We start from the raw sequence: 19,052 nt of genomic DNA on the forward strand, positions 1-19,052 counted from the left end.
GGGCGGGGCCATGGAGAATCGGTGCCTATGCCCATCACAATGAAAATAAATAATGATGGACTGTAATCAGCTAACGCTTTTAAAATTGCTAGAAGATGTTAAGTAGCCAGTGGATGTGCTCAGTAGTAAAACTTGAATTAAAAATAATTTATTCTAAATATTGATATTTAGTTTTAGAACATACTTTGATTTATATAAGCAGTAGCAATGTAAATGAAATATTTATAAAGGGTGATTGCTAGCAGAGATAAATACACTTTGGTACAATATATATTCCTGGCAGAATTCTGCCCCCACGCAGAAAAATGCAAAAGAAATCTGCGGGGGCACATGCGCCTCTTCCCAGGCAGCGCGTCTGTTCCAGTGTGCCTGGAGAAGCCTCAGAGATGGAAATCACCACAGGGAGACATTGATCACTGTCAGGGGGCGGGGCTGGGCGTGCATGCCTGCCAACCAGGGAGAGACACCAGCATGGAGGGGTAGGGCTTTTTATTATGCAAGAGGAAGGCTCTGTCCCCTTGGCAGAAATGTAGTAGCCTGCCTGCTACTTAACTGATCTCATTCCCTGGGGCAGAAATGGAGCAGCCTGCCTGCCTAGTAACATTGTTAATGTTCCTATTGTTAGTTAACTGTTCCCATTCTCAGTCAATTCCCCAGGAGCATAAAACCTGTAAACAATTTTAAGGCCGCTACGTTGCCAGAGTGATGTAAAGCTTTATAAATGACAGTAAGGGAATCAGCTAGGAAGATCTGTGCTTTTTCACTTTTTTCCTGTGCCAAAGTGGCACAATAGAATTAGATTACAGCTCAGGCTTTATTTTATTTACCCATTTAAAAAAAAAAAAGACTTTAAGGGCAAATAAAACATTTACCAAGCTGTCAATAAAATGTCAGGACAATCAGAACCAAGCACTTCCCAAAGTACCCAGCCAGGTACAGGACAATGATTAGCAAAACTGTATGACTTTCATGTGTGAAAGTCTGAGCAATTCAAAATTACATTCTACTTTTTTTTTCCTGTTTGGCATAATGTAATTTAAATGAAAATCCAGGATGATAACTCAAATGCAGGGTATTAGTTACAACTGTTTGTAACTTAACTTTCATGTGTTTAGGAAATGCTGAATAATTATTGTGACTTTTTTCAGTATTGTAGTTTAAATAACTACCAAAACAATTGAAACTGGTGTGATTATATTGCATTATTTTGACAAATAAAACAAGCAGAATTTTTAACTTTTTGGTGCAGAATTTTTAATATTTTGGTAGAGAATCCCCCCAGGAGTAAATAGAATGTTGTAATATTGATATACACAAGTTCACACTCATCAATCTCTTTAAAAGACTGTCACAATTTTCTCCCTAAAATGTTACTGTTATTCAGCTCCCAAACCTAGTAAATATATTTCTAATAAACTATGTAAACCATCTCTTTGACACAACAAATACCTAGTGTAAAAGCCACAAATCAATCAGTGTAGATGGTTAAGCTGCTACATTCTGAACAATGTCAGCTGGAGTTTCTACACCACATCGATATCTAAATTTCACAACATCTGCACTTCTATAGTAAGTATGTACTGCTTAAAAAAGGTTTTTAAAAACAAAATTAGCCATGAGTTTATCAAAGTTCGTTCATGTAATACTGAATTTATTTCTTTAACATCCTAGAGAACAAAGTTGGAGACTGTAAATCCTATGGTTTTTAAGAAGACTGACAAGCCATGCACTTCAATGGAAGATCAACTTTAAACTTGCTCTCACTCATCCTTGGGTGTCACTATAATGCAAGGATACTAAGCTGAAATGTTATGGTTTTGAAGGCCATATAAGTACGTAGACAGACTGATATGAGTGAATCTATTAAGACTGTGAAAAAACTAGGAATGGTTTCTATCACCTCTCTTTTGGTTCCATAAGTGTGCTTCGTCTAGACAATCAGGACTGAACACATAGGTGCCATCTTCCGTGAAGAAAAAGTCATCAGTGCTAAGAATCACAGCACCAGGAAATTCACGTTTCAGTTGTCTGAAAAATGGTGAGAGAAGGATTAATGCACATAAATCTATTCCTTTACTATATAACTTACAAATAAAAATTTGCATGACTGACTGCGAATTGCATAATGCTTTCATTCTGCAGATACCAATTCAAAGAAAACTAAAATATTTCCTCAATCTCTTGGAAGACAGGCAGAAAGGAATGGAGTTGAAGGGCATGTTTTTGATCCCTTCCTTTAATCTATAAGAGAGATCAACAATGAGTGTTCAACATGTGAGTCTAAGTCATAAATCATGTTGATAAATCCAGTTGTCTTTCTGAGTTAGCCGAAGGGAGAATGCTTGTAAATTTCCAAAAAGTTATCAATAACCTCAAGCTAATCTGTCTTTTTGGAGGAAACAAAGAGAATCTGATCATTTGAGTTTTTCCTTTAAAGAAGGAAAAACTCTTTGTACATAAAGAAACATCAGTTTTTCAAAGACGGTTGGGAAAAACAGGTGGAGTGGATAAGGGGCATGATTTGGTGCCAAGGAAGATGTGATTTTCATCTCTGTTCTACCAGTTTTCATATTTTTTCCTTCTATCCTACCTCTTCATTTTTTGCTTTTTAGCTACATAGCACACACATCTGCATTGTCATATTTGTAAATAAATTTTAGCATGATTAATCAACATTTTTCCTACTCTTTTAATGTAATACAAAGAGTTTTATCACAACAATTTTTTGTCTGCCACTGACTTTTTGTTGATTTACTTAGGCGTGTTAGCTGTATGTGTAATTCATACTTATCCCTTTTCCTCCAAAGTTTGTAACTTTTATTTCATTTTATAATTAAACATTTTTTCTAAGTGAATATGTTTAAATCTACTGAACTGATGCTAAAGTCCCTTAACATAAAACAGGTCCACTATGGACAGAGGCACATTTCTTCCCTATATGCTTCATGGTTGATGCACCTGCAAGAGTGACCGATAGTTCAGTTTCCATGACCCTTCAGTCTGGAGATTACCAGTGAAAATTTGGAAGGTGAGTTGTTTGTGGTATGGACACTTATGTTTTCTCTTAGGTATGAGAAGAGCAACCTTTCAAATATCCCATTAATCAGTAGTGGGAAGTAAGGATGTTCCTTTCCTATTGACTCAAATTTGAAACATAGACCTAACCATACTTTCCTCTCAGCATCCATCACGGGGATGGGGTTTGCCCATCCACACAAGAGGATACTGGGCCTTCCCAGAAACCTGGTGGATTCCAGGGAGGCTTGGACCACCTATACAGAGGCCCTGTATCACCACCTGGTTCTGGGCCCCAGCTCTCCATCAATCCGATTCTTTAGGAACTCTGCTGCTCAGGGATGGTTCCAATGAGGCAGCTAAGCCTTGGCCTCCCTTCTGTAGGGGTCCATAATCTATCTGCTATGCTTAGACTCAGACTTCTGAAGAACTGCTATAAGGAATGCTTAAAGTGTGCCTGCTCAAAAGGGGACACTGACCCCACAAATAACATTTCTACAACTCCAGCTGGATTGTTGAGGGAGCGTTTCTGGTCAGCCTAGGGGAAACTCCCTTCTGATTGGCTGCTTTTCCCACTGCCCTGCCCTCCTGACAGTCCAGACAATCAGGACTGTTACAGGAAGCAGGCAAAGCTTCCTCTCCTCAATTACCCAGCAATAATCTCACAGGAGGGGAGGAGGGAGCTAAATAGCCCACCAGCTTAGTGCAGCTACACCCCTTCCTCTTACCTGCCTTCCTTTGACCAACTGGCCAGTTCCTCTGCTTCTCCCCCCCCCAACCCTGCCTCTCTGCAACACCCCTCCTGGGAAAGGGGAGAAGGGGACCTTGCTGCAGCCGCCCAGGCCTGGGAAAGTGGGAGGTGAAGAACAATTGGAACTGTAGGAAGAACTGGGGGAGGAAGAGTAGGAAGACAGATGTGGGGCCAGAGTTAATGAAGAGTCAGGCGATGTGATAGCAATTTCATTTCTGTAGCTAGACCCCCTCCTACCTACCCCCCTCACTTTTTTCAGACCATTTTAAGAACTGATACTGGACAACAGGAGGAGTTAGTGGAGGGCAAGACATAACTGCTGTTAATCAGTAACAACAGATATGTGAATAGGTTGTTCAATTTCATATTTTTTGCTATGATTTTCTTCTACTCATACATGTTTTTATTTGGATTAGAAAGAATTTCAAATTGGCCAGTTACTAGTCACCACCTTAAAACAGCCAGACACTCTGAATATAGAATAGGGGTACTGAGGGAAGCTCCAGTATTTTTCTTTTGTTTCAGTTCATGTGCGCAGACCCACGGATGAGGGAAGCATTAACAGCTCTGACTATGCTCTGTCCCAAGATCAAATTACGTGGTAGTTATATTACATGATTGGTATATTGACTCTTGTGGTGAGATAGTGTCACTTTGTACAGTCAGATATAGGGCACATCTAGAAAATTAATGTCTTGTGCATTAGCCAAGCAGACATTCAGTTAATTTCTTTTTGTCGTCTTGCCTCTTTGAGCTCTTGTGCTCCATATATTCCAATTTTGTGTGTGTGTGTCTCCACGGATCTCTCCTTCCTCTCACATTTGAAGCTCTCAGTCTTACCCGCTATCCTTTTGTTTGATGATGGCCTCACTTTTATTTTTTTCTACCAATGGTCTAATGTCCTCTGCACTAAACTTTTTATTTTTCCAACCCTTTTGACCTTTTTCAGAGACTATTTAAAATCCTGCTACCATTTTTATTTCACTGCTTTGATTGTTGATCCCCATTTTTTTTTTTAATTTTTATTTTCCTGAGCATTGCTACTTGGTATGTTTTCATCACATGTTCTTGCTCTACTTCTTTTTTTCTCATATTTATTTTCCACTCAGTTCTCTCCTCCAACTAATTATTTATTATTATTATTATTATTGAAAACTTTGTAATTGCAACCTCATTGTTAAGTATTTTAAGGTAACTGTTTCATTTGTAGCCCCGCACACGTTGAAAAGACAACACTGGCTATACGCGTTCTTAAAAAGAACATTAAATTTCTTTATTGGATAATTTCACTGTAGATCTTTCATCTTCTAAAGCAATGTTTCCCGGTGGTCGGGGAGGTGAGAGGGGGGATCAGGCAAGTTAGGAGCTTCAGGGCAGAAGAGAAGATAACATGGGTGGGAAAGTTGCAGGTGAAATCTCCACCTTCCTCCTGCATTGCTGTGTCTGCAGATAAAATGTCAGGTTGTGCACTGAAAGCCACCCACCTTCCCTCCCTGTACCCACTGTGGCCCCCCACACAGCTGATAGGGGGAGCAGCTCTTATATAGAAGACTTCAGGCTCAGGCAGCTGCCCATCAGCCCAAGTTCTTTTCTCCACTCCTTCAGCACTCCAGTCAGCCTTGGGTGCCATCAATGGATATCATGCACCCTAGACATCATGGATTCTTCTGGTGAATGGGGATGGGAAAGGGTCAGAACTACAACAGAAAGGGTGGAAGAGAGGAGTAGAGCCCGGTAACAGAGCAAGGAAAAAGAAATAAAGGGAAAAAGACAATGAGGAGAAAAGAGAAGAGACAGAAAAGCAGACTGACAGGAAAGAGAAAAAAGATAGATGGCAGCAACAGTGTCAGGATATGGTCATGAAGAGTAGGGGGCACCCATCCCACATCCATCTCAAGAGTGCAGGGTGCTCTCAAAAAAGGGTTAAACTACCAAATCCATAATTCTTAAGATGCAAAACTGTTTCTCAATGTGTTATCTAGTTGAGCAATAGCAGGGAAGGAACTGCTTTGGGTTATCTACAAATAAACAGAGAGGCAGACAGCCAAAGATTAATTCTCTTATCTCTGTTTGCTATCTGTCTGTGTACTTGTCTACCTTAATCTGCCTGCTGTTAGAAGTTCCTCACTTGTAAATTATGTTGTATATTGGTTTAGACTGTGCAATTATTCTTCATAAATTTGTATCAGTACAGTTCAGCTGCTGAGTTTGCTCCTTTTTTCTATTTTGTGGCTTTTATCTGCCAGTTAAATGAGTGCTATTTTATGGTAGCTACTGCCACATACAGCTGTGACGCAGTAGTTACTGGCTGATGGCCAGAACTAGCCTCTGTATTATAAAAATTCCATAGACTTCACCATCCAAAAGCTGGATCTACAGTGGAGAATTCTGCTGTTTGTAACTATTTGTATTAGAGCCTGCCAATATATCAATTCACACTATCTTGCTTTTGTCCATACTGGCATTGTTTCAACCGTTTAATTTGCACTGCCTTTGGGTACCTATCCTCCAGTTCCTGGCATAGCTTACAGAAACAGGAAGACCTGGAAAGGCCATCAGTCCCCTGTGGGGCAGTAGTGGGAGGCCTATCTGAAGCATCTTCATGCTGTCCACATTGGCACTAAATTGGTTTAGACCTGCTGAAAGCTATTCTAAATGGTTCTTAAAAATGCAAGAAAACAAGTTGGAGCTTGTGTGAGTTTGAGGTGTATTGCAAGTGTTTTAACGGGTTAGAATGGTACATTCCTCTGGTGTACTCCATGCTTGCATCTCTTGTTTTTAACTTGCCTTTTGCAGACAGTCCTGTGACTGTTGTGACTAATATATCCAATACCACCTATTTCTGCTTTCTATATTACTAAGTGAAGTTATTAAAAGCATTCAGGCTGCAAGATCTTTTGGTTTATTTAAGTTCAATGTAAAATCTATTTCCTATAAAACCCCAAGGCAGGACCAATATTTGCAATTATTTCAGTTGTTCTGAATAACACTTAGGTTGTGTAGGTACTGCCAAAATCTTCCAATATGAGTTCCTAAAGTTTGGCACCTAAAGCGGTGGCCTTATTTTCAAGGGTGCTGTGCACCACTATCTCCCACTGACATTACAGCTAAGGGTAGAAACTAAAGTCAGCATCTGTGAAAATCAGGCCACTGATTTAGCTGCCCAACTTAGGGCACTCAATTTGAAAATTCTGGCCAAAACATCCTAATGGGCTAATTTTCAATTAAATGCTGCTGCATTGTATTTGCTGAAGTAATTTCATGGATAAATGTTCAATGATGGTAGTCAGAAAAAGCTATTGTACCTGTGTGTTACCATCTGGAAGTTGGTTTGGGAACAAAGATGTTGCATGACTGAGCCTCATGACAAAAATCCTGAATTCACTCAAGTTAGGTTTGAGCAAAGAAACGTGAAATAACCTACAGACATTTTGTGAAGATAGTGTGATGTGGCAGAGCCAAAGTTCACTGTGGCATATGATACAGCCTATCTATGACCCTAACATTAGACAGAGAAAAGAAGAGCAGTTCATGTCTTTCAGAACTCTAGTGCAAGCTCTGTGCTTGAGACTTCAACTACATATTAAAACCACCTGCAACGATAAACCATTACTCTCAGTGAAAGAAATTAATTTAATTTTGTCAGACCTCCAACCTCCCATTTCAAATGAGGAAGGAAGGAAAAATTATAAAATGTTAGTGATATTCCTAAGTTTCTTTCAATTGCCAGTCCAACTGAATACTGGACTCATAATCACAAAACTCAAATGTAATTAATTTTTCCTCAAATGCCTCTAAAATCAAACCATTCTCTCTCTCTCCTGTATTTGCCTCTTTCCCACTCCCCCCCCAGATATGCTTTCTTTCTCTTGGTCACTTACACATGATCTCATAATTATAATTAAACCACATATTGTTGATTACCCAGGACTTTTACGGTCATATAACTCAGGTTTTTCTGCACCAAAAGCACAGTACCCTACCACATGAACTAATAGAAATACCTTTAGACTGTAGCAGTATTAGGGTTTAGGAAACACACAAGAGCAGATCCAACATTCTACCCAGTAAAGGACAGTGCTACGTTTACACACATTATACTCTCTTGTCTCCCTCCTGCCCCGCCTAGCTTCATTTTTACTTCTTTTCCCCTCTTTGTGACAGATTCTATCCCGTTCCAGCTTTTGAGAGTAGCCTTCATAAAGCAAAGGAGTACTAGTGGCACCTAAAGCATGCAACATAACTGAAGAAGTCTGTATGTAGATCCCTCCTGAGCCAGTTGGAGCTGCTTCTTTAGCTGGGGAGACCTTAAATCCACAAGAGATAACCTCTTCTTAGCAACCGAGTTCATCCCCTCCTCAATTCTCTCATCCCTGGATGACACAAGGAGTGAGAGACCAAGTTGGTCTTAAAACTTGATGTGCTGCCAGAGGACCAGCCTCCCTTCTGTCTGCCTCTCCTCCCTCCCCACACTTCATTTTCCCCACTTCCCTGACTTTTTTCATCCCTTTATTTGCTTTCTCCAACCTCCCTTTCAGTTTGATCTAGCTCTCTCTTTCTATCTTCCTTCCCCTAAGATGTCATTGTTCTTTTTCAGACACTGGCCGAGGCAGCCAGAGAATGCCGGTCAGTTTTACCTTACAGCTCTGTGGTGGAAGTGGTATGTGCAGCAGCAGCACAGACACAAACCTGTGCTGCTGCCTGGATGGCTGTCTGAGAGCCTGCCTCCCATCCACTCCACAAAACCAAAGCCTGTGTATTTCGATCACATGTCCAAGTACTTTTGTGCATGTCAGAATGGGAGGGCCACTAACTAAGGTATGCATGTTCTTTGTACCATGCTTAGGTTTTCATATTGAATCTCATTACGATCTAGACAGCTGAAAGATTTTAGAACATTTTGTTTCTTTGAGCAATATATAATGTGACGGTAGTGATATACAGCCAAATGTTGGGGTTTTCATGAATTAAAGTGATAATACAGCAAGTATATTAACTTTGAACTATTTTGTTTTTCCAGAATTTTATTATTTTAAATGTTTTAACATTTCAAAATCCCAGGCATCTTGTGTTTAGCCTAAACATCCTTCTCTTTGGTTGCTTTTGATAGAATAGGTGGTCTCTGAGACCATAATTAACTGGACTTTCTTACACACTACACAAAGGTGAAAGTTTCGGTGTTATCTATTTTTTCCCTTTTTGGATCTTAAAATGCCTAATTAGATAGAGAAGGAGAGAGTATACGCTCTCTTTATATAGATTTATTAATAGACAAGGTTACACTGGTTTTGCATTTGAAAAAATAAACATAGCATCATTAGATTTGAGAAAACTATCAAAAGTGTGACACTTTACACTTACATTTTTAGTATCTTTCTCTGAGAAACTCAAAGCACTTTTCAGACATTAATTAAGCCTCATAACAAACCAAGGAAGGTAAGTACAGCAGAACCTCAGTTACGGACAGTTTGGGAATGGAGGTTGTCCATAACTCTGAAATGTTCGTAACTCTGAACAAAGCGCAGTTCAGCCTCCAGATCCAGCGGCTGAGACTCCAGGCCAGGATTCAGCAGCAGTTGAGCAACATAGTCAGCCTGGCATGAGTTTGCAAGCTTGTTCCCTTCCCGACAGAGGTAGGGATGTGTCGGGATGTGTGTGTGGGGACTGGAGGATAGCTAATGTGATGCCAATTTTTTAAAATGGCTCCAGAGGTGATCCCAGCAATTACAGGCCAGTAAGCCTGACTTCAGTACCGGACAAACTCATTGAAATTATAGTAAAGAACAAAACTGTCAGACACATAGATGAACGTAATTTGTTGGGGAAGAATCAATCTACTAGAATTCTTTGAGGGGATCAACAAGCATTTGGACAAGAGGGATCCAGCTGATGTCTTGTACTTAGATTTTCAGAAAGCCTTTGACAAGGTCCCTCACCAAAGGATCTTAAGCAAAGTAACCTGTCATGGGATAAGAGGGAAGGTTCTCTCATGGATTGGTAACTGGTTAAAAGATAGGAAACAAAGGGTAGGACTAAATGGTCAATTTTCAGAATGGAGAGAGGTAAATAGTGGTGTCCCCCAGGGGTCTGTACTGGGACCAGTACTATTCAACATATTCATAAATGATCTGGAAAAAGGGGAAAACAGATGGCAAAATTTGCAGATGATACAGAAGTACTCAAGATAGTTAAGTCCCAAGCAGACTGTGAAGAGCTACAAAAGGATCTCTCAAAACTGGGTGACTGAGCAACAAAATGGCAGATGAAATTCATGGTTGATAAATGCAAAGTAATGCGCATTGGAAAACATAATCCCAACTATATATATAAAGTGATGGGGTCTAAATTAGCTGTTACCACTCAAGAAAAAGATCTTGGAGTCATTGTGGATAGTTCTCTGAAAACATCCACTCAATGTGCAGCAGCTGTCAAAAAAGAATGTTGGCAATCTTTACGAAAAGGATAGAAAATAAGACAGAAAATATCATACTGCCTCTATATAAATCCATGGTATGCCCACATCTTGAATACTGTGTGGTTACCCCATCTCAAAAAAGATATATTGGAATTGGAAAAGGTTCAGAAAAGAGTAAGAAAAATGATAGGGGTACGAAACGGCTTCCATATGTGGCCGTTCGTGTGTGTGTATGCATAAAGAGCAGAGAGGGGTGTAAAAACAGCACAATCAACTCCCAGAGGAGGGGTGGGGGTGAAAGCTGCGCAGACCCCAGCGTTGCTCCTGCTCTGCTGTCTCTGGCTGTCCTGGGCTGGCAGGCACAGCATCTTGCTGTAAGTGGCTGCCCCGCGAGTAGGGATGGGGGCAGGGGCAGGCAGCCCAGATGTGCCTACCTTTAAGATGCAATATAAGCACAGTACAGTATATGCTTTTTTTTTTTTTTTTTTAATCTCTGCTGCTGCCTGATTGGTTACTTCCGGTTTCACATGGTGTCCAGTTGACCGGTCAGCCCGTAACTATAGTGTTCGTATCTTTGAGTCTCTACTGCAGGGATCAGCAAACTTTGGCATGCAGCCCGTCAGGGAACTCCGGTGGTGGGCCAGTTTGTTTACCTGCAACGTTCGCAGGTTCAGCCGACTGCAGCTCCCACTGGCAGCGGTTCGCTGCTCCAGGCCAATGGGGGCTGCAGGAAGTGGCGGCCAGCACATCCCTGGGCCCACACCACTTCCCCCAGCCCTCATTGGTCTGGAACGGCGAACCGCAGCCAGTGGGAGCTGTGATCGGCCAAATCTGCAGCCGCTGCAAGTAAACATACCATCTTGGCCCGCCAGCGGATTTTCCTGACGGGCCGCATGCAAAAGGTTGCCGATCCCTGCTCTACTGTATTATCTCCAATTTACAGTTGAAGAAACTGAGCCATAGAGTTTGTGACTCACCCAAGATCACAGACCAAGTCAACTGCTGAGAATCTTGGCTCATAGTCTTGTGCTTGCTACTACACCACATTGCAAAAGTCATACAGCTACATAATCTATGCCTTCCAACCTCTGAAAAGAAGTCATGTTCACATAAAGAAAAGGAGTACTTGTGGCACCTTAGAGACTAACCAATTTATTTGAGCATCAGCTTTCGTGAGCTACAGCTCACTTCATAAAGCTTATGCTCAAATAAATTGGTTAATCTCTAAAGTGCCACAAGTACTCCTTTTCTTTTTGCAAATACAGATTAACACGGCTGTTACTCTGAAACATGTTCACAGAACTGCTTTAAAGCACAGATGTCTAAAAAAAAATACTCTTGGTACTTTTGTAAACAGTTACTTTTTCTGCCTGATTCTGCCCTTGTTCTGTGCAAAGAACTCCAACTGTTTGGGAGTTTCTCACACTCAGAATTGGCAAAATACAGCTCCTACTTAGCAAAATAAGCATGAGTACCAAATTAAACAACCACCATCACATTGTCCCTGAAATCTTGGAGCAAGATCTTGAGTTCTGTCCAGAAGTTACATTCTGCATGAATGTGCCTATACGTTTACTGATCATTTAGTTGCAGGAAAGTTTAACTCCAACTGCTGCAAAATGAAAAAATATGGTGATGTATGTGTTTAAAAACGAACACTTACTTTCTGCCAACATGCTGTCACTGTGGCAATGAAACTGGTATTTCTGTATGTTGATAAACTTAAACTGACCTTGTCTCTTAACTCTGATGTTGCAAAACACTGTCTTGCCCTCTGGCTCAATCTTAGCCTCCGAATCATGACCTTTACTGTAAACAAATAGTTTAGATAGAGTAAACAGCCCATTCTTTCTTTGACTGTCAGAGGAAGAGGTGGCTATCTTGAGAGAAATAATATTGTCCCCTCAGAATTGCTACTTCAAAGTTTCTTGAGCAAGAAAACAGATAAGCATCCTTTAGTAAAATTCACAATTTGAGAAAATAAGCTGCTTAATCAGGACAAGTTAATTGTTCTGCCTTATCTCACTCCAGACACAGCTCACATACATTCACATATTTCACATGGTGGCTTTGATATTCATCCTCATAGCTATCTAGACTGTATCTGCAGGGTGTTTGTAAACTCAAAACTAGCGTTACCAGTTTCACCCCATTGGTATTTAGGCCTAACAGCTTCCAATCTGTTTGTGCTTCAAAAAGAAAATTATATGACACAATGTACATTACAAATTATGAATCATTAGCACATTTGATATGTTCTGTTTTTAGAAGCATATATGTAAATGCCTATTGACAAGAGCATAAGCTTACATTAATTGAAAGGCGATGTTTACATCTGGCTTTGTAAAGTAACCAAACTGAAATATTGTAAGTAATAGGTTCTCATGTTTTCTGTAAACTCTTTTACAGTCTATGTAAAAGACTAATTGTCAAAAGTTTTCTCTTTTGACCTTTATTATTTAAAGTGCACACATTACTCCTAAAAATCACCCGTGTCAGTCTACCATATTAAGTACATGTTGATTTTTAACTGAAGTAAAGTTATATCACTATCAATAGTGTCACCATAAATATTACCTTGAACAACATAATGCCTACATTTTATCAAAATCTACACCAGGCATTGAAAATGGGAAATTTTGTCAGTAATACAAATTTAGTAGTAGATTTTGAGCAGAATTGTAAAAAGAAAAACCCACGTATTAGTTAGATTAGTACACACAAAACTATATAGAGAAAGAAAAGACAGAAAACATAGCTGGTAGCAAGATCAAAGGATGCTTGTAACTGAACCTTATCAGCTCTGTTTTCTATTATTAAACAATGTCATTGGACTTTAAGTACTAAAATGTGATAGGGAACAGTTGTCTAACTGCTAATATTAATTCCCATGGGTTGGGCCATTTTATTGCCTAACAACCTACACTCTATTGTCTTAGCGTGATTATAAAATATATAACTTTTATTTACAATAAATTGTTTAAATATTTTGCATCTTGCTAAACAATAATTTTGTCACTAGAATTGACTATAAGGCTGCTTTAGGGAAACAGTATTTCCTCTATTTGTAATGAAATTCTCATCATTCAAATATTTTCAATATCTAGCTTTACAAGCCAGCACATAAACCATGATATCTTTCTTCTTCCCCTCTCCTGTTCTGCTTGAACTCTAACACCAACTTTCCAATGGGCTTTAACTATAAGAGGCAATTATTTGCTGCTTAAAAAGTTGAACTGGGGGTGTTTCTTGAGACTATTTAAAATATTCTGTATGAGCTCCTCACTCCTGCTCCAGCCACTTTATGCTAGGTAAAAGAGCCAGAGCAGCATAAAGGGGACCGAAAAGCCTGTATTTGGCTGAGGAGGATTTCCCCCAGCGCAGGTGCAGTGGAAGAGAACTATAAGGTTGTTGGTCGAGGATTCTATGACAAGCCCTGGTGTAGGGGAATGTGTCAGTGGTGGGACAGAAGCACACAGCACTGCAAATTCCAGGCACTGCTGTGGCTCGTAGGGCAGCTTGGGCAGGTTGTTGTAACACAGACAGCCCCAGGGTTGTCCAATTTATGCTGGAGACCTCTCCACCCTCCAGAATACCACAAGACTGGGAGGAGGTAAAGGTAGCATAAAGCCACCAGATACTCTCCCCACACTTAGAGCTGCGAATTCTCATCCTCTGTGTATTGGTTTACTCTCTTCTGGGTAGGAACTGTATCTCTACTTGTAATAAGAGTAGTAATAGTAATATAGCAATACAAAAATACCGTATGTAGAGAAAAAAACTCATACAGTACAGGCACTGTTGGAAGGAGATGTCCCAGATGACTTATCTGATAAAAGAACTGCAAACGGTTGTAGGTGTATATAATGGATGAGAACATAGTCCATGATGGCATATGTTGCTTAAGGGTTTCTAGGGAAGTCCTTGTATATGCCCATGGAAGGTCCACTTTAAAATTTTTTTTGAAATTTAATGTATCAAGGAAAGAAAACCAATACAAAAAGAATACCAACATCTGGTTCTGTGGATTTTTCAACAGCAATTGATGATGCTGACACAAGGTATTGTGGAATGGACAAACAGCTCTTCAGTAGCTTTGTTCCTTCTTCTTGGAGAGATCCCACAAGGTCACGCTGGCCAACTGTTGTCCACTCTAAAGGCACTCACATGAGATCTGCAGGGTTCTGTCTTGTCACCTCTCCTGTCCATTGTTTATATGAAATAACTAAATGAGTTGGGAAGCATTATTTTTCAAGTTCACACATCATTCTACATTCTTGGTGTTTTACATCAATAAGGATAAAATGAAAGTCCTTTTTTTGCTGAGAGCACTGTATATTAACTCTTCAAGGCTTCCATATAACCATTTCAGACTTAACTATATGCCTGTTTCTGTCCATGAAAACAAGTAGTTAATGTTCAGCTTCATTTTGCGAAGGTGCTGAAATGCAAGTAAGCAGCTGGGGAGAGGCCTCCAGGTTCATGGATAACATTGCTGGGAAAATAATTAGAGCTTTCAGGTGTTTTTAATCACAGAATTTGAAAGACATTGAGTTCTAGAAAGCATACTGAAATGGATATTTCATCATTCAGATTGGGAAAGGCATCATAGGTTACCCATATCCAACAACTGGTACAGTTCCAAGATTTTTATTTGTTGCCTATTTAATTGCTTAGGGTTCTAATGCATCTAACAGTAGTTCCACACACCCATTCTGTTCACTCCTCACAAAGCAAGGGATCACTGGAACATCTAGAAGGACATTTAGTATGGTGTACACCAGGGGTTCTCAAACTGGAGGTTGGGACCCCTCAGGGGGTCACGAGGTTATTACATGGGGGGTCGCGAGCTGTTAGCCTCCACCCCAAACCCCGCTTTTCCTCCAGCATTTATAATGGTGTTAAATATATTAAAAAGTGTTTTTAATTTATAAGGCAGGTCGCACTCAGAGGCTTGCTGTGAAAGGGATCACCAGTACAAAAGTTTGAGAACTACTAGTGTACACTTAAGGATCATTCATATTTAGAACACATGCACTTTCACAGAAAGTACCTTTTTACTTGTAATACTGATTGCAACTGTTATTTCCCAGAAAAGACTTTGGTGAGCTGACACAGGAGAATACCAGTCTCCTTCCCTATGGTGGTGTAGAGTCAGAGCCATTATAGTGGCCCACTGCATTGTGTATCATGTTCTCTGCCTCAGTAAGAAGTGGTTTACTTGGATTAGAGCCAACTCTCTAATCAGTAGCAATAGGTCAGAATTTAGAGGGGGATGGGTATACAGGGGTTCATATTAAGGAGAATTATGTGCAGATTACACATTATTAATAGTCAAAATTAAATTCCTACAATATGTTAATGAGCTACAGGATCTATTATTCATAGCCCATAAACTTCTCGATATCTGGATATGCATTCAAGATCCTAATAACCTTATAAAATGGTTGGAGTGGAGACTAAAATAAGAAGTAACGGAAGGAATTTGACAAAAGGGTTAGAAATGAGTATCGAGAGACAAAGAAATACAACTATATGGAACAATACTTCCTTTGGGAATGGCAGTATCATTAGTCCTAGCATTTCTCAGAGCCCTCTATCAGTGGGACCACTCACTGCATGTCTGAGGAGGGATACAGAGCTGACCCTCTTAAAAGTAGGAATCAAAAGAGACTGGAATTATTGGCTGAAAAGTTATATATTGGCCTATTAAATTAAGGGGAGACTTTGAATGATCTGCTATGGTTGTTGGATCAGGTCCCAGTGTTTGTGCAGAGATGCCAAATACATGACAATATCATTTGTTTTGTGCATCATGGTAATACAGTAATGGGTGTAGATGTAAATATTGTACAGTACAGATACTTTAAGAATCAGTGCATATAATGAATCCTGTGTCCTTCCCACATATGTAACCTGAAAGTAGCCTAGCGAAGCCAATTTAAATGAAGGCATTGATCCCACAAAGTTGGGATGAATTGCAGTTGTTAGTGATAAGATGCAAGATTCATGGAGTTTTTCAAAATTGTAACCATAGATCAGGGAAGTTACTCACGCTTCCTGCTCCTGCCTAGCTTGAGTGAGCATGGTCAGACAGCAAAACAACACTCGAGCCACACACAGTGATTTGTAATAGCAGCTGAGAAGTTACACTAATGTGAGCTGTAGTCTGTACCTTCTGGGAGGCCAACTAACAAAAGTTAGATGCTCCATCACACTCATGTTGAGGGGTTTTATGTGGGAAGGGGACGCAAGTTAGGGGCAACTTGAGTTATTACTAGAGTTACCCCTACAGTGAAGATAAGCCCTCTGTTGCTTTTTGGACATAAAGGTGCTGCAGATGCAATGTTATGGACATCTGGGAGCCAGTACCTCACATCTGTTCAATCACAACTTCTGACTGCTTACTAATTTGCACCGATAGGCTCAGAAGGATTGTGTGGAGTGGTCTGACAATGTATTTATATTGCAAAGTCCCCCTAGTGGATTTCATGGAGTCTATGGCATGTCTCCCTTGTCATGGTAAAAGCGCTGCTAAGAGTAGGGGTTAGGGTTTATTTATTTATTTTTTAAGGAATGTGAGGAGTCAGGCTGGGGTTATGGAGTGGAAAGTTCCTACAATGTTAGGCCTTGCATGACTATTGCCCAGAAAAGACTTTGGTGAGCTGACACAGGAGAATACCAGTCTCCTTCGCTATGGTGTTGTAGAGTCAGAGCAATTAAAGTGCCCCATGGCACTGTATATCACTTTCTCTGCCTCAGTAAGGAGTGGTTTACTTGGATTAGAGCCAACTCTCTAATCAATAATTGTCTCATTTTTTATCCCCACCTCCTGCATCCCATCTATATCCATCTGTCTCTTGTCTTACACTAAGGCCTTGTCTACACATAAACCACTGCAGCTGTGCTGCTACAGTGCTTCAGTGAAGATGCTACCTATTCCAATGGGAGGGCTCTTCTTAGTGCAGATAATCCACCTCCCCAAGAGGCAGCATCTAGGTCGAGGGGAGAATTCTCCCATCAACCTAGTACTGTCTCCAAAGGTGAGGTTGGTTTAACTGTGTCGCTCAGGGATGTGGATTTTTCACACACCTGCATGTTAATTTTCTAGTGTAGAACAGTCCTTAGATTTGCAAGGTCCGTGGGACAGAAACTGTTTTTCGTTCTATCTGTGCAACACCTGGAACAGTGGGGTACCCGGTCCATGGCTATGATTCCTAAGCACTATGAGTTAGAGTTACAAAGGGATTTACGTGCCCACCTGTCACTTTAGATGCTTAAATCCAAAACACAGATCCTCAAAAGCCCTGCCCAGTGGCTACCTAATTGGAAGTGCCTAAATTTCTGCTAGTGGACATGTACAATGCTGCTTCAGTCCTGAGGCCTAGGGCCTAGCTGGATCCTCAAATTATCTTTCCCCCACCTATCTCACCCTGTGGTGCCCAATCTGGGAGGTGTTGTCAGAGCATGCCTACTAGGTCAGGACCAGCACAACCCACAGGTGGTGGCACCACCCTAGTTTATACTCCCATAGCCATGGAGTTAGTGCACTCACCTACGATGTTAGAGGCCCAGGTTCAAATGCCCACTCTGCTTAATGTGGAACAGCGACTTGAAGCCAGGTGTCCCATATCCCAAGTGAGTTCCCTAATCATTGGGCTATAGAATTAATCTCTTACCCCTGAATCAAAGTGGAACAACTTCAACAGGAGAGTGGGAAATAGCTGCCCTAGAGTACCAAATGCCAAGTGGTTAGGAGGGAGGGAGACCTAGGAGGGAGACCTGGCTTCAAGTCCCTGCTCTACATCTCTCACAGTGTGGATTTGAACCCTGGTCTCCCACATCCTGAGCAAGTGCTGCACTACCTCCTCCTCCCTTTTGTTTTGAGAAAGGACTGATCTGGTTTAGGTGCCTAACTGTTGGAGAGGGTTCAGAGCTCTGACTCCCAAACAGAGAGGGTGGTGCCTCTCACTAGACATTTATCTCTGAGGGGCATGCACATCCCTCTCCTCAGATCTTCCTACTGTCCAGCTTAGGTGGCTCCCCATTCAGCCTGCTGGCTTTTGTGAATCCCATTCTTAGGTGTCTTATCCTCCCTCAGACAATGCAAAGGGAGCCTGAGGACCAAACTGAGGGCTGTGGATGCCAGTAAGGCATTGCACTGCTGAATCTAAGTCCCCTTTGTAGCTCTAGGCTTATGGTAACACAAATTACAACTATAATAAGCAGAGAGAGTAAGTGGTTTAATGAGTTCACACAAGAAGTCTATTGCAGAGCCAGGAAAGAACCCAGAGCACATGAGTTCCAGTCTAGTGCCTTAAGCACAAAACCATCCTTCCTCTGCTATACTTTGTGGATGCAACATAATTACCCGCGCCCTTAGATTATTAGCTCTTCTTAAGAACACCATTCAGTTTGGCACTGACCTTTCTCTGAACAGCAGCATATACAGTAACAGTGCTATAGGTGTGATTAGAAGTAATTATTTCTAAGGATAGATTGATAAACTCAATTTGTTGCAGCAGTTCTGAAGAAAAAGCAGACTGACTGTTGAATGTTGTGCTTGTTTAAGGGTTTTGCAAGCTACTTTTCCCATGTTTCAGAGTAGCAACCGTGTTAGTCTGTATTCGCAAAAAGAAAAGGAGTACTAGTGGCACCTTAGAGACTAACCAATTTATTTGAGCATAAGCTTTCGTGAGCTACAGCTCACTTCATTGGATGCATTCAGTGGAAAATACAGTGAGGAAATTTATATACACACAGAACATGAAAAAATGGGTTTTATCATACACATTGTAAGGAGAGTGATCATTTAAGATGAGCTATTACCAGCGGGGGGGGGGGGGGGAGGAGGATGACCTTTTGTAGCGA

The 19,052-nt window shown here is 40.8% G+C and overlaps 1 protein-coding gene across 4 annotated transcripts in view; it reads right to left on the bottom strand.

The window, feature by feature from the left end:
- The window catches only part of N4BP2L1 (NEDD4 binding protein 2 like 1), a 91,610-nt gene that overhangs the window by 67,510 nt on the left and 5,048 nt on the right, over positions 1 to 19,052 (bottom strand). For all 4 annotated transcript variants that reach the window (XM_077810060.1, XM_077810052.1, XM_077810075.1 and 1 more), the window contains exon 2: positions 1,901 to 2,028. In XM_077810060.1, coding sequence (XP_077666186.1) covers positions 1,901 to 2,028 — 128 coding nt within the window. The remainder of the gene's footprint in view (positions 1 to 1,900; positions 2,029 to 19,052) is intronic.

This window comes from Eretmochelys imbricata, chromosome 1, assembly GCF_965152235.1.
Source record: "Eretmochelys imbricata isolate rEreImb1 chromosome 1, rEreImb1.hap1, whole genome shotgun sequence".
In the NCBI taxonomy this organism is placed as follows: Eukaryota; Metazoa; Chordata; order Testudines; family Cheloniidae; genus Eretmochelys; species Eretmochelys imbricata.